Source organism: Oncorhynchus gorbuscha, unplaced genomic scaffold (genome assembly GCF_021184085.1).
Source record: "Oncorhynchus gorbuscha isolate QuinsamMale2020 ecotype Even-year unplaced genomic scaffold, OgorEven_v1.0 Un_scaffold_19:::fragment_6:::debris, whole genome shotgun sequence".
NCBI classification, from domain to species: Eukaryota; Metazoa; Chordata; class Actinopteri; order Salmoniformes; family Salmonidae; genus Oncorhynchus; species Oncorhynchus gorbuscha.
The window spans coordinates 52111-65685 of record NW_025744958.1 but is presented as its reverse complement, the minus strand read 5'-3'; the positions used below and the strand labels follow the sequence as shown (position 1 = coordinate 65685).

General features: G+C 46.1%; 1 protein-coding gene across 1 annotated transcript in view; it reads right to left on the bottom strand.

Annotated features, from left to right (window-relative positions):
* The window catches only part of LOC124017341 (Down syndrome cell adhesion molecule homolog), a 58637-nt gene that overhangs the window by 22630 nt on the left and 22432 nt on the right, over positions 1 to 13575 (bottom strand). The window contains exons 4-10 of the mRNA XM_046332593.1: positions 8163 to 8362; positions 7806 to 7902; positions 7540 to 7668; positions 7094 to 7261; positions 6290 to 6360; positions 5854 to 6103; positions 5266 to 5412 (exon numbers count right to left, since the gene is read on the bottom strand). Of these exons, the coding sequence (XP_046188549.1) occupies positions 5266 to 5412; positions 5854 to 6103; positions 6290 to 6360; positions 7094 to 7261; positions 7540 to 7668; positions 7806 to 7902; positions 8163 to 8362 (1062 nt within the window). The remainder of the gene's footprint in view (positions 1 to 5265; positions 5413 to 5853; positions 6104 to 6289; positions 6361 to 7093; positions 7262 to 7539; positions 7669 to 7805; positions 7903 to 8162; positions 8363 to 13575) is intronic.

The following is a 13575-nucleotide window of genomic DNA, read 5'->3' as shown; positions in this document are numbered from 1 at the left end:
TCTCTTTGTGTAACGGATGTGAAACGGCTAGCTAGTTAGCGGTGGTGCGCGCTAAATAGCGTTTCAATCGGTGACGTCACTTGCTCTGAGACCTTGAAGTAGTGGTTCCCCTTGCTCTGCAAGGGCCGCGGCTTTTATGGAGCGATGGGTAACGATGCTTCGAGGGTGACTGTTGACGTGTGCAGAGCGTCCCTGGTTCGCACCCAGGTCGGGGCGAGGGGACGGGCGTAAAGTTTATACTCTTACATTGATGAGGCGGACTGCAATAGCATCGAATAGTCCCTGCGATATGCAACTGTTCAGGGAAGTCAGGAACCAATACACGCAGTCAGTCAGGAAAGCAAAGGCCAGCTTTTTCAAGCAGAAATTTGCATCCTGTAGCTCTAACCCCAAAAAGTTCTGGGACACTGTAAAGTCCATGGAGAACAAGAGCACCTCCTCCCAGCTGCCCACTGCACTGAGGCTAGGTAACACGTCACCACCGATAAATCCATGATAATCGAAAACTTCAACAAGCATTTCTCAACGGCTGGCCATGCCTTCCTCCTGGCTACTCCAACCTCGTCCAACAGCTCCACCCCCTCCCTGCAGCTACTCGCCCAAGCCTCCCCAGCTTCTCCTTTCCCCAAATCCAGATAGCAGATTTTCTGAAAGAGCTGCAAAACCTGGACCCGTACAAATCAGCTGGGCTTGACAATCTGGACCCTCTATTTCTGAAACTATCGCCGCCATTGTCGCAACCCCTATTACCAGCCTGTTCAACCTCTCTTTCATATCGTCTGAGATCCCCAAGGATTGGAAAGCTGCCGCAGTCATCCCCCTCTTCAAATGGGGAGACACTCTGGACCCAAACTGTTACCATCCTGCCCTGCCTATCTAAGGTCTCGAAAGCCAAGTCAACAAACAGATCACTGACCATCACCGTACCTTCTCCGCTGTGCAATCTGGTTTCCGAGCCGGTCACGGGTGCACCTCAGCCACGCTCAAGGTACTAAACGATATCATAACCTCCATCGATAAAAGACAGTACTATGCAGCCGTCTTCATCGACCTGGCCAAGGCTTTCGACTCTGTCAATCACCATATTCTTATCGGCAGACTCAGTAGCCTCGGTTTTTCTAATGACTGCCTTGCCTGGTTCTCCAACTCCTTGGCAGACAGAGTTCAGTGTGTCAAATCGGAGGGCATGTTGTCCGGTCCTCTGGCAGTCTCTATGGGGGTGCCACAGGGTTCAATTCTCAGGCTGACTCTTTTCTCTGTATACAGTGGGGCAAAAAAGTATTTAGTCAGCCACCAATTGTGCAAGTTCTCCCACTTAAAAATATGACAGAGGCCTGTAATTTTCATCATAGGTACACTTCAACTACGACAGACAAAATGAGAAAAAAATCCAGAAAATCACATTATAGGATTTTTAATGAATTTATTGGCAAACTATGGTGGAAAATAAGTATTTGGTCAATAACAAAAGTTTCTCAATACTTTGTTATATACCCTCTGTTGACAATGACAGAGGTCAAACATTTTCTGTAAGTCTTCACAAGGTTTTCACACACTGTTGCTGGTATTTTGGCCCATTCCTCCATGCAGATCTCATCTAGAGCAGTGGTGTTTTGGGGCTGTTGCTGGGCAACACAGACTTTCAACTCCCTCCAAAGATTTTCTATGGGGTTGAGATCTGGAGACTGGCTAGGCCACTCCAGGACCTTGAAATGCTTCTTACGAAGCCACTCCTTTGTTGCCCAGGCGGTGTGTTTGGGATCATTGTCATGCTGAAAGACCCAGCCACGTTTCATCTTCAATGCCCTTGCTGATGGAAGGAAGTTTTCACTCAAAATCTCACGACACATGGCCCCATTCATTCTTTCCTTTACACGGATCAGTCGTCCTGGTCCCTTTGCAGAAAAACAGCCCCAAAGCTGATGTTTCCAACCCCATGCTTCACAGTAGGTATGGTGTTCTTTGGATGGAACTCAGCATTCTTTGTCCTCCAAACACGACGAGTTGAGTTTTTACCAAAAAGTTATATTTTGGTTTCATCTGACCATATGACATTCTCCCAATCTTCTTCTGGATCATCCAAATGCTCTCTAGCAAACTTCAGACTGGCCTGGGCATGGACTGGCTTAAGCAGGGGACATGTCTGGCACTGCAGGATTTGAGTCCCTGGCGGCGTAGTGTGTTACTGATTGTAGGCTTTGTTACTTTGGTCCCAGCTCTCTGCAGGTCATTCACTAGGTCCCCCCCGTGTGGTTCTGGGATTTTTGCTCACCGATCTTGTGATCATTTTGAGATCTTGTGATCATTTTGAGATCTTGCATGGAACCCCAGATCGAGGGAGATTATCAGTGGTCTTGTGTCACGCCTTGGTCAATATGTTTTGTGTTTTCGTTATATATTTTGGTCAGGCCAGGGTGTGACATGGGTTTATGTGTTGGGTTCGTATTGGGGTTTTATTAGCATTGAGATTGTGTATGATTAGGGGTGTGTCTAGTTAGGCGTGGCTGCCTGAGGCGGTTCTCAATTGGAGTCAGGTGATTCTCGTTGTCTCGGATTGGGAACCGTATTTAGGTAGCCTGAGTTCACTTTGTAATTCGTGGGTGATTGTACCTGTCTCTGTGTTGTAGTCACCAGATAGGCTGTAATTAGTTTCACGTTCCGTTCTGTTGTTTTTGTATTTAGTTTCAGTTATTTCATGTACCTCGTTTTCATTTCATTAAAGTCATGAGTAACCAACACGCTGCATTTCGGTCCGACTCTCTTTCTTCAACAGACGAACGCCGTTACATCTTGTATGTCTTCCATTTCCTAATGATTGCTCCCACAGTTGATTTCTTCAAACCAAGCTGCTTACCTATTGCAAATTCAGTCTTCCCAGCCTGGTGCAGGTCTACAATTTTGTTTCTGGTGTCCTTTGACAGCTCTTTGGTTTTTGCCATAGTGGAGTTTGGAGTGTGACTGTTTGATGTTGTGGACAGGTGTCTTTTATACTGATAACAAGTTCAAACAAGTGCCATTAATACAGGTAACGAGTGGAGGACAGAGGAGCCTCTTAAAGAAGAAGTTACAGGTCTGTGAGAGCCAGAAATCTTGCTTGTTTATAGGTGACCAAATACTTATTTTCCACCATAATTTGCAAATAAATTCATTAAAAATCCTACAATGTGATTTTCAGGATTTTTTTTCTGATTTTGTCTGTTATAGTTGAAGTGCACCTATGATGAAAATTTCAGGCCTCTCTCATATTCTTAAGTGGGAGAACTTGCACAATTGGTGGCTGACTAAATACTTTCTTGCCACACTGTATATCAATGATGTTGCTCTTGCTGCGGGCGATTCCGTGACCCACCTCTACGCAGATGACACCATTCTGTATACTTCTGGCCCTTCCTTGGACACTTTGCTATCTAACCTCCAAACGAGCTTTAATGCCATACAACACTCCTTCCGTGGCCTCCAACTGCTCTTAAACGCTAGTAAAACCAAATGCATGCTTTTCAACCATTCGCTGCCTGCACCTGCACGCCCGACTAGCATCACCACCCTGGATGGTTCCGACCTAGAATATGTGGACATCTATAAGTACCTAATTGTCTGGCTAGACTGTAAACATCTCCAATCCAAAATCAAATCTAGAATCGGCTTTCTATTTCGCAACAAAGCCTCCTTCACTCACGCCGCCAAACTTACCCTAGTAAAACTGACTATCCTACCGATCCTCAACTTCGGCGATGTCATCTACAAAATGGCTTCCAATACTCTACTCAGCAAACTGGATGCAGTTTATCACAATGCCATCAGCTTTGTTACTAAAGCACCTTATACCACCCACCACTGCAACCTATATCTGTATGCTCTAGTCGGCTGGCCCTCGCTACAAATTCATCGCCAGACCCACTGGCTCCAAGTCATCTACAAGTCCATGCTAGGTAAAGCTCCGCCTTATCTCAGTTCACTGGTCATGATGGCAACACCCACCCGTAGCACGCACTCCAGCAGGTGTATCTCACTGATCATCCCTAAAGCCAACACCTCATTTGGCCGCCCTTTCTTCCAGTTCTCTGCTGCCTGTGACTGGAACGAATTGCAAAAATCGTTGAAGTTGGAGACTTATCTCCCTTACCAACTTTAAACATCTGCTATCTGAGCAGCTAACCGATCGCTGCAGCTGTCCATAGTCCATCGGTAAATAGCCCACCCAATTTACCTACCTCATCCCCATACTGTTTTTATTTATTTACTTTTCTGCTCTTTTGCACACCAGTATCTCTACCTGCACATGACCATCTGATCATTTATCACTCCAGTGTTAATCTGCTAAATGGTAATTATTCGCCTACCTCCTAATGCCTTTTGCACACAATGTTAATTGACTTCATTTTTTTATTTTTTATTCTACAGGCTCTGATCAGGCCCTACACCCAAACAAGGGCACTGCGTTCATCCACCTCTGGCCTGCTCGCCTCCCTACCACTGAGGAAGTACAGCTCCCGCTCAGCCCAGTCAAAACTGTTCGCTGCTCTGGCCCCCCAATGGTGGAACAAACTCCCTCACGACGCCAGGACAGCGGAGTCAATCACCACCTTCCGGAGACACCTGAAACCCCACCTCTTTAAGGAATACCTAGGATAGGATAAGTATTCCCTCTCACCCCCCCCTTTAAGATTTAGATGCACTATTGTAAAGTGACTGTTCCACTGGATGTCATAAGGTGAATGCACCAATTTGTAAGTCGCTCTGGATAAGAGCGTCTGCTAAATGACTTAAATGTAAATGTTAAATGTTATTGACTTGTTTATTGTTTACTCCATGTGTAACTCTGTGTTGCTGTCTGTTCTCACTGCTATGCTTTATCTTGGCCAGGTCGCAGTTGTAAATGAGAACTTGTTCTCAACTAGCCTACCTGGTTAAATAAAGGTGAAATAAAATTAAATAAAATGCTGTTGACCCGGATCACTGGTTGCTGCGGAAAAGGAGGAGGTCAAAAGGGGGGTGAGTGTAACAGATGTGAAACGGCTAGCTAGTTAGCGGTGGTGCGCGCTAAATAGCGTTTCAATTGGTGACGTCACTTGCTCTGAGACCTTGAAGTAGTGGTTCCCCTTGCTCTACAAGGGCCGCAGCTTTTGTGGAGCGATGGGTAATGATGCTTCGTGGGTGCCTGTTGTTGATGTGTGCAGAGGGTCCCTGGTTCGCGCCCGGGTATGGGCGAGGGGATGGTTTAAAGTTATACTGTTACACATGCATCTGTGTGTGTGTGTACTGTACCTCCGTCGGGCAGGTTAGCCCAGTAGATGACTCTGAAGCCGAGCAGGATGCCGTTGAGAGCGTCTTTAGGAGGGGTCAGCCAGGATAGAGAGATAATCTCTGGAGACGCTGCTGTCGCCTGGACGTGCTCTGGAGGCCGGCTGGGAACTGTCACAACCAGGGAGGAGGAAAAACAACATTGTTTCCTCAGTCTCCAAACAAGTAGAATGAACAGAAGAGTTTACTGAAGAGATGAGAATATTGAGATACCTTTGGAAGTGAACTTCATAATGCTTAAAATTAGTGTTTTGGGACCAATCCTTCATCGGGTATGTTTTTAGCCATGACAAAAATAACCAGCCATGCATGACAATACTGAACATGTGATAGACACAGTCTCACTACACCAGCAGTACCAACATCATCCACAAGATGTCCAAAAATTCCATCTTGGGAGTTCACTTTCTTCAGAGACAAAACATCAGCTGTTTGACCCTTGATGCACCACAATACTGTAGAATACCCTAATGTTTGAAATCAGTAAGATTTTCACTGTCCACGATATTATTACTGATAGCTAAAGGCAGACTGTGTGTTTGTCCTCCTCACCGTCCTCCAACGTGGTAGAGATGACCTCCTGGGAGGAGGGTCCTGTCCCAGCGCTGTTGCTGGCCTGCACCACCACCCCATACTGGGTGAACTTCTTCAGGTTGTCCAGGGTGACGCTCTCACTGTGGTCATTGTCCCCCGTCGTCTCCATGCTGATGACGTTGAACTGGTAGTTCCCCCCGGTGCTGAACTCCCTGTAGCCCACCTGGTAGCCACGGATCGCCCCGTTCTGGAGGTGCTTCTTAGGGGCCTGGTGAAGGACGGAGAGAGGGGGGGAAGAGGGGAAAGTACATTTAGATATTGGGAGACATCTTCTTGAGGACAGAATAATGGTTGTGGCCCTCGATGACCTCATATGTAACAGACCATGTAGCTAGTAGACCACTGAGCTACAGTAAGTTCTCAGTCCTGATGGAATTGATTGAACATATTTTACCCTCCAGGAGACTCTGATGCTCTGAGAGGAGAAGGCTTCAAGCTGCACATCTTGTGGGGGACCATCAGGAGCTAGAAGGAAGAACATACATCAAGGTCATTCAGATGTGAGCTACTGTCAGTTGAGTAGAGGAGGTGCAGGAAGGCAGAAATTAGTCAGCAAACTATCCAGTCTGAGTGTATTCTGAAAATTATTCCAGGGTTAAGTCAAAGATCCTGAGACATGGAAGGCTAAGGTTCTACAGTATCTTTGGGTAGACCAGAGTATTTGGTCTCAGATGGCCCAGCCCACTTGAACAGTAATAAAGATGGAGGTCATGTTTATGGGAGGTCATGTTTATGAGAGGTCATGGGGGACAGAGTCAGAAGAGAAGTGAGAGAGAGAAGTGCTGTATGGGGATTGGGAGGAACCACCAAAGGGAATGGGAGCAATTTACAGAGGGGCTGGCCAGTGATCTATTGACCGCAGTGTGACATTTTACAACATGGTCTGCTAATTGAAAAGTCCCGCTTTTAGTGCAGGGTCAGCGTGTGTTCAATAATGCAACGGAGACAATGGAGCTGATGTCACTCTGATGTTAATGAATTGACTTCCTCATCCCCATTACCCTCTTTTCTACCTCTTTCATCCTCGTCACTTATGTAGGTCTTTCCTTTTGCAGCTCATCATCATTATGTAGTGCAGCAGTCTAAATGTGTATGTACAGTATAGCTACGCATGTCTGTGTGTGCTTGCCTTGTTGTTGTTGTATGTCTGTGTCTGCATGCTGTGTGTGTATACATATGACCAGTGCTGGTTTAATACCTGCTTCGTCTGTGGTGATCGTGAGTTCGTTGCTGGCCTCACTCTTGCCGATGTGGTTCTTGGCGAACATGCGGATGCTATATGTGGAGGAGGGGTGCAGGTCTATGATGGTGGCCTGGTTGAGCTGGGGAGACACGTCTTTGGTCCTTTGGGCCATTTCCCAGGAGCCTGTGGGGCCGGGGTCAAGGTTTATAGGGGTTAGTGAGGACCACTAAGTGGGGCTGTAGGTCAAAGCCTGCTAAGTGCATTAGTCTGCTGTATTGAATTATACTGAGGAAAATATAAAATATCATTAAATTCTTTATCTGGAAGACAAGAGTAGCACATTCAGCTTAACATGAGGATACAGAGAAGAATTTAATCAGGAGAGACCTTAAAAATAGTGAAAATATTTGTATTCTGTTCCATACAGAAAATACTATTGTTTGTCTATATTTGTCTTGTACCTGATTTGTTCTTGCACTCAATGTCGAAGCCTGTGATTGGGCTGTTTCCATCAAAGCCCATGGTCCAGCGGAGGGCGATAGTCCTGTCCTTCACCTCTCTGATCTCCACCTCAGGAGGGTCCGGGGGCTCTGAGGGACACCACAAAGTCACAAACAAGGTTATACAACGCTAGGGTGTTGTTTATGCATCATTACCCTAATTGTGGGGTTATATTTTTGTATTTCATTATGTTTTCATGACAATTGTCAGTGGTAGGCAGCTGTACCTTGCACTGTTAGCTGAATGATCCCTCTGTCTTCACCATAGGAGTTGATGGCATGGCAGGAGAAGAAGCCAGAGTCTTCCCTCACTGTAGGCCGGATCTATGGGAAGGGGAAAAAGAGAGTCAGCTACATAGATGAGGAAATACATGGAAAATACACATTCTGGGCTATATCATTCACAGACAGGGCTCATGATGAGCCATCATCAAACCTGTCTACAAACTGACAAACTTAGTGCAGGCTTTTGCTCCAACGCTTTGCTCCAAGCAAATGCCCTGCATACCCAGTAGTTCTCCACCTGGCCTCAGCAGAGGTAACTGGGAATAGGGCAGCACCATTCCACTGGTGTGTCTGTATACCTGCAGGGTGGAGATGACCTCGTCGGCCACCTCTTTGACGGTGACGACATAGCGGTGGCTGCTCTCCGGGTTGATGATGCGCTCTTCCTTCTCCCAGCGCACCATGATGGGTTTCTCCCCGTGTGCCGTGCAGCTCATCCTCTTCTCACTGCCCTGCGTGGCCAGCGTGGTGTTGGGGTATGACGTGATCATGGCTGGGACTGGAAGGGAGAGAGAAAAAGGGGAGGAAAAGAGAGAGCGAGCGAGACAGACCGACAGATGGACAGGGAGAGAGAGAGAGAGAGAGAGAGAGAGAGAGAGAGAGAGAGAGAGAGAGAGAGAGAGAGAGAGAGAGAGAGAAAGAGAGAGAGAGAGAGAGAGAGAGTGAGAAAGAGAGAGAGAGCGACAGCGAGAGAGAGAAAGAGAAAGAGAAAGAGAAAGAGAAAGAGAAAGAGAGGAGGAGAGAGGGAGAAAGATAGAGAAAAGAGTAGAAGGGACATGTTACATTAGTTATGAAGTAAGACAGGCTGAACATAAACAAGTTTAGCCATAATCCAATTCCAGTTGGACATCATAGTGATACCTGTCACATGGAGGTCGTTAAAAGACAGGAACAGTGCAACGAATCAAATCTCTCTGTTCAATTGACACTTAATTGAGTCATAGTATGGCTGACTTCAGTGGTTGCTAAGTATTTTGGTTTACATTCTGCAGACATTGCTCCAATTTCTAACATAAGAGACAGTGAACGCCATGCTTCTTGTTGAACTGTGACAACAAACATCTTATGACAACAAGCAGCCAAGGCTTGGATCTGAGACAATCCCTATTGGCTGGTCCCTGACAGCACACTAGGACAGCACACTACACACACTAACGACTCACACACACAGCTCATTACCCCCACAACTGAGTGTGTAATGACACATACACACACACGGCTCCTGTGATATGATGGAAAGTGTCAGGCGAGGGGTCGCAGATGTTTAAGCTTCATCTCTTATTCATTCCCCAGCCATTTTGAGCCACGCTGTAGAAAAATAAGGTTGATTTATTTTGCATGAAAACTATGAATTTTTAGTGAGATGCACTTGAAGTAGTGAGGGAAAAAATAACTCCACACCCTTTCGGTAAATGTTAGCGTTTTGAGCAACGGTAGTCTCATTGTGCCATTTAAAGTGGCTCTGGGGTGCAAAGTTTACCCCAGACAGAGACTGACACTACACTAATGGGTTAATCATAAACTATAATGAACGGTTAAGACCTCAACCACTAAACTCTTAGAAAAAAAGGTGCTATCTAGAACCTTAACGTGTTCTTCAGCTGTCCCCATAGGAGAACCCTTTGAAGAACATATTTTGGTTGCAGGTAGAACCCTTTTGGATTCCATGTAGAGAACCCAAAAGGGTTCTTCTAAGAGTGTAGTATTGCCATGATTATGACAAAGGTAAGCTCAAACTAGCCTAGCTAAGACTAACATCATGATGAGATCAGGTGAGAGCCCTCCAATGGGACACGACAGTGTTGATGCATAGTCAATGAAACGCCTATTGTACAGAAGGACTACATGAGGTGAGGTGGCCATCACTCAGCGGGAGATCACACAGACAGGACCAATGTAATCAGTGTGTGAGTGAGAGAGTACCACAGCTGTGTCTGTCTGCCCCGAGGCACATGCCATGGTGCCAGGCTGTTTCATGGGCCTGTAATTGCTGTGTCGATGTATTTTTTAAATATCCGGCAGAATTATGGGTAGAGGAACATGGCTCTGGGGGCAGGGGGGCGAGGTGACTCCTCCACTGGGAGACTCAAACATTGGACAGCCACTCATTTTTTTATTTCACACAGTGCACTACATAAACACACATGCACACGGTTTAATTAGCAGTACTGACTGATATGTGTGTCTCTAGCTGACAGAGTAGAGGTTAGGAGAGCCCCGTTTCTAAGCCTGAAGCCCAAAGGGCAACAAACATGATGCATGTCAGCCTGCCTCACTAACTGCCTGCAGGGAATTCTGGGATGTTCTGCTCCCGCTAGACAAAAGCTGCAGCTCCCCCTCCCAGGCTCCCTTTCACCTGACCAGGTTACCATGCCAACTAGCATCGGACAATCTATATCTCCCTCTCCCTCTTTCCCTCCATCCCTGTCCTCAAAGGAGGCCATTTATAGTATCCAGGAATAGAACATGGAGCAGCCATTGATTTTCTACAGCACCGTGATTACATTATCTCAGCCCAGAATGTCGCAATGCAGACCCCGAATAAAAACAGGAATATACAGTACCAGTCAAAAGTTTGGACAAACCTACTCATTCAAGGATTTTTCTTTATTTTAATTATTTTCTACATTGTAGAATAATAGTGAAGACAGCGAAACTATTAAATAACACATATGGAATCATGTAGTAAGGGGGTGTCCATCAGCCTATCCTCCGGATACCATCCTCAAACCGACGGGCAGACGGAATGCCTGAATCAAGAAATATAGAAGTACCTTCGCCAACACTGCACCCACCAACCACACGAGTGAGGTTAGCCTGTCTAGCCTGGGCCGAATATGCACAGAACTCCCTGGTGCATTCCTCACTCCATCTCACTCCTTTTCAGTGTGTCCTCAGATACCAACCCCCCGTGTTCCCATGGGAGACAGAGCCCAGAACTGTGCCTGCCGTCGATGAGTGGTTTCGACGGAGTTAGCAGGTTTGGGAGACCGCACATCGGCACATAGATCAAGCCTCCCTCTCCCAGAAACGGTTCGCTAACCGGCATTGCCAACCTACTCCACTTCCACCCTGGGCAACATTTGTGGCTCTCAACCCGGGACATCTGGCTTCGTGACCCCTGCAAAAAGTTCAGTCCCCGGTTCATTTGTCCCTTCAAAATAACACACAGCATCAATCCTGTCACCTACCATCTCCAGTTGCCCTGCCATTACCGGATCTCCTCACCCTTCCATGTGTCCCTTCTAAAGCCTGTGAGGTACAGCCCTCTCCATCCTCCAATAGTGCACCTTGGCACACCCCCTCTGCTTGATGTCGGCAGTGCACCGGCTTATTCCGTCCAGGCCCTCCTTGACTCCAAGCGCCTGGGAGGTCGCATCCACTACCTGGTGGATTGGGAGGGGTACGGACCCGAAGAAAGGGCCTGGGTCCCTGCCCAGGACATCCTCGAACCAGCCATGATCCTGGCTTTCCACCGTAACCGTCCTGAGCGTCTAGCTCCACGTCCCTGGGGGAGGACCCTTGCTCAGCTTCCTAGGCCTTCAACATACGCTCAATTAGTATTTGGTAGCATTGCCTTTCAATTGTTTAACTTGGGTTAAATGTTTCAAGTAGCCTTCCACAAGCTTCCCACAATAAATTGGGTAAATGTTGGCCCATTCCTCCTGACAGAGCTGATGTAACTGAGTCAGGTTTCTAGGCCTCCTTGCTCGCACACGCTTTTTCAGTTCTGCCCACAAATGTTCTATAGGATTGAGGTCAGGGCTTTGTGATGGCCAAACCAATACCTTGACTTTGTTGTCCTTAAGCCATTTTGCCACAACTTCGGAAGTATGCTAGGGGTCATTGTCCATTTGGAAGACCCATTTTCAACCAAGCTTTAACTTCCTGACTGATGTATTGAGATGTTGCTTAAATATATCCACGTAATTTTCTTTCCTCATGTTGCCATCTAGTTTGTGAAGTGTACCAGTCCCTCCTGCAGAAAAACACCCCCACAACATGATGCTGCAACCCCCATGCTTCAAGGTTGGCATGGTGTTCTTCAGCTTGCAAGCCTCCCCCTTTTTCCTCCAAACATAACGATGGTCATTATGGCCAAACAGTTATATTTTTGTTTCATCAAACCAGAGGACATTTCTCCAAAAAGTTCCATCTTTGTCCCCATGTGCAGTTGCAAACCAGTCTGGCTTTTATATGCCAGTTTTGGAGCAGTGGCTTCTTCCTTGCTGAGCGGCCTTTCAGGTTATGTCGATATAGGACTCGTTTTTACTGTGGATATAGATACTTTTGTACCTGTTTCCTCCAGCATCTTCACAAGGTCCTTTGCTGTTGTTCTGGGATTGATTTGCTCTTTTCGCACCAAAGTACGTTCATCTCTAGGAGACAGAAAGCGTGTGTCTCTTTCCTGAGCCGTATGATGGCTGCGTGGTCCCATGGTGTTTATACTTGTGTACTATTGTTTGTACAGATGAACGTGGTACCTTCAGGCATTGGGAAATTGCTCCCAAGGATGAATCAGACTTGTGGAGGTCTACAATAATTTTTCTGAGGTCTTGGCTGATTTCTAATGATTTTCCCATGATGTCAAGCAAAGAGGCATTGAGTTTGAAGGTAGGCCTTGAAAGACATCCACAAGTACACCTCCAATAATTTTCTGGAATTTTCCAAGCTGTTTGGACTAGCGTCCCACCACGACAACATCCGATGAAATTGCAGAGCTCGAAATTCAAACTACAAAAATTGCAATATTAAACATGAAAATACAAGTGTCTTACATCATTTAAAAGCTTAACCAAACATGTTGTCAGATTTCAAAAAGGCTTTACGGCGAAAGCATACCATGTGATTATCTGAGAACAGCGCGCGCATACACCAGCATTAAAAACATTTTCCAAACCAGCAGAGGCATCACAAAAATCAGAAATAGCGATAAAATAAATTACTTACCTTTGAAGATCTTCCTCTGCTTGCAATCCCAAGGGTCCCAGCTACATAACAAATGGTCGTTTTGTTCACTAAAGTCCTTCTTTATATCACAAAAAAATATTTAATTGGCGCGTTTGATTCAGTAATCCACTCGTTCAACATGCAGACAAAGGAATCCCAAAAGCTACCGGTAAACTTCGTCCAAACAAGTCAAACAACATTTCTAATCAATCCTCAGGTACCCTGATATGTAAATAAACAATAGAATTTAAGACGGTATGTTCAATACCGGAGATAGATGACGAAGTGCGTGCCCTCATTCACAAGACTAGAGTCCTTCTGAGGGACACCTTGAAAAACTACAACTACTTGATAATTTTTCATAAAAACAAGCCTGAAACCCTTTCTAAAGACTGTTGATATCTAGTGGAAGCCATAGGAACTGCAATCTGGGAGGAATTATTTGGAATATCCCATAGGCTGGCATTGAAATGGCCTCTGACCTAAATAAAAGACATACTGGATGGATTCTCCTCAGGTTTTTGCCTGCCATATCAGTTCTGTTATACTCACAGACATTATTTGAACAGTTTAAGAAACTTCAGAGGGTTTCTATCCAATGCTACCAATTATATGCATATCCATATCCAGTTTACTTTGGGCATATCAGTCATCCGAACTTCCGAATACTGCCCCCTAGCCCAAAGAGGTTAAAGGCACAGTCAACTTTGTGTATGTAGGGGCCTCCCGGGTGACGCCGTGGTCTGCAGTGCTAGCTGTGCC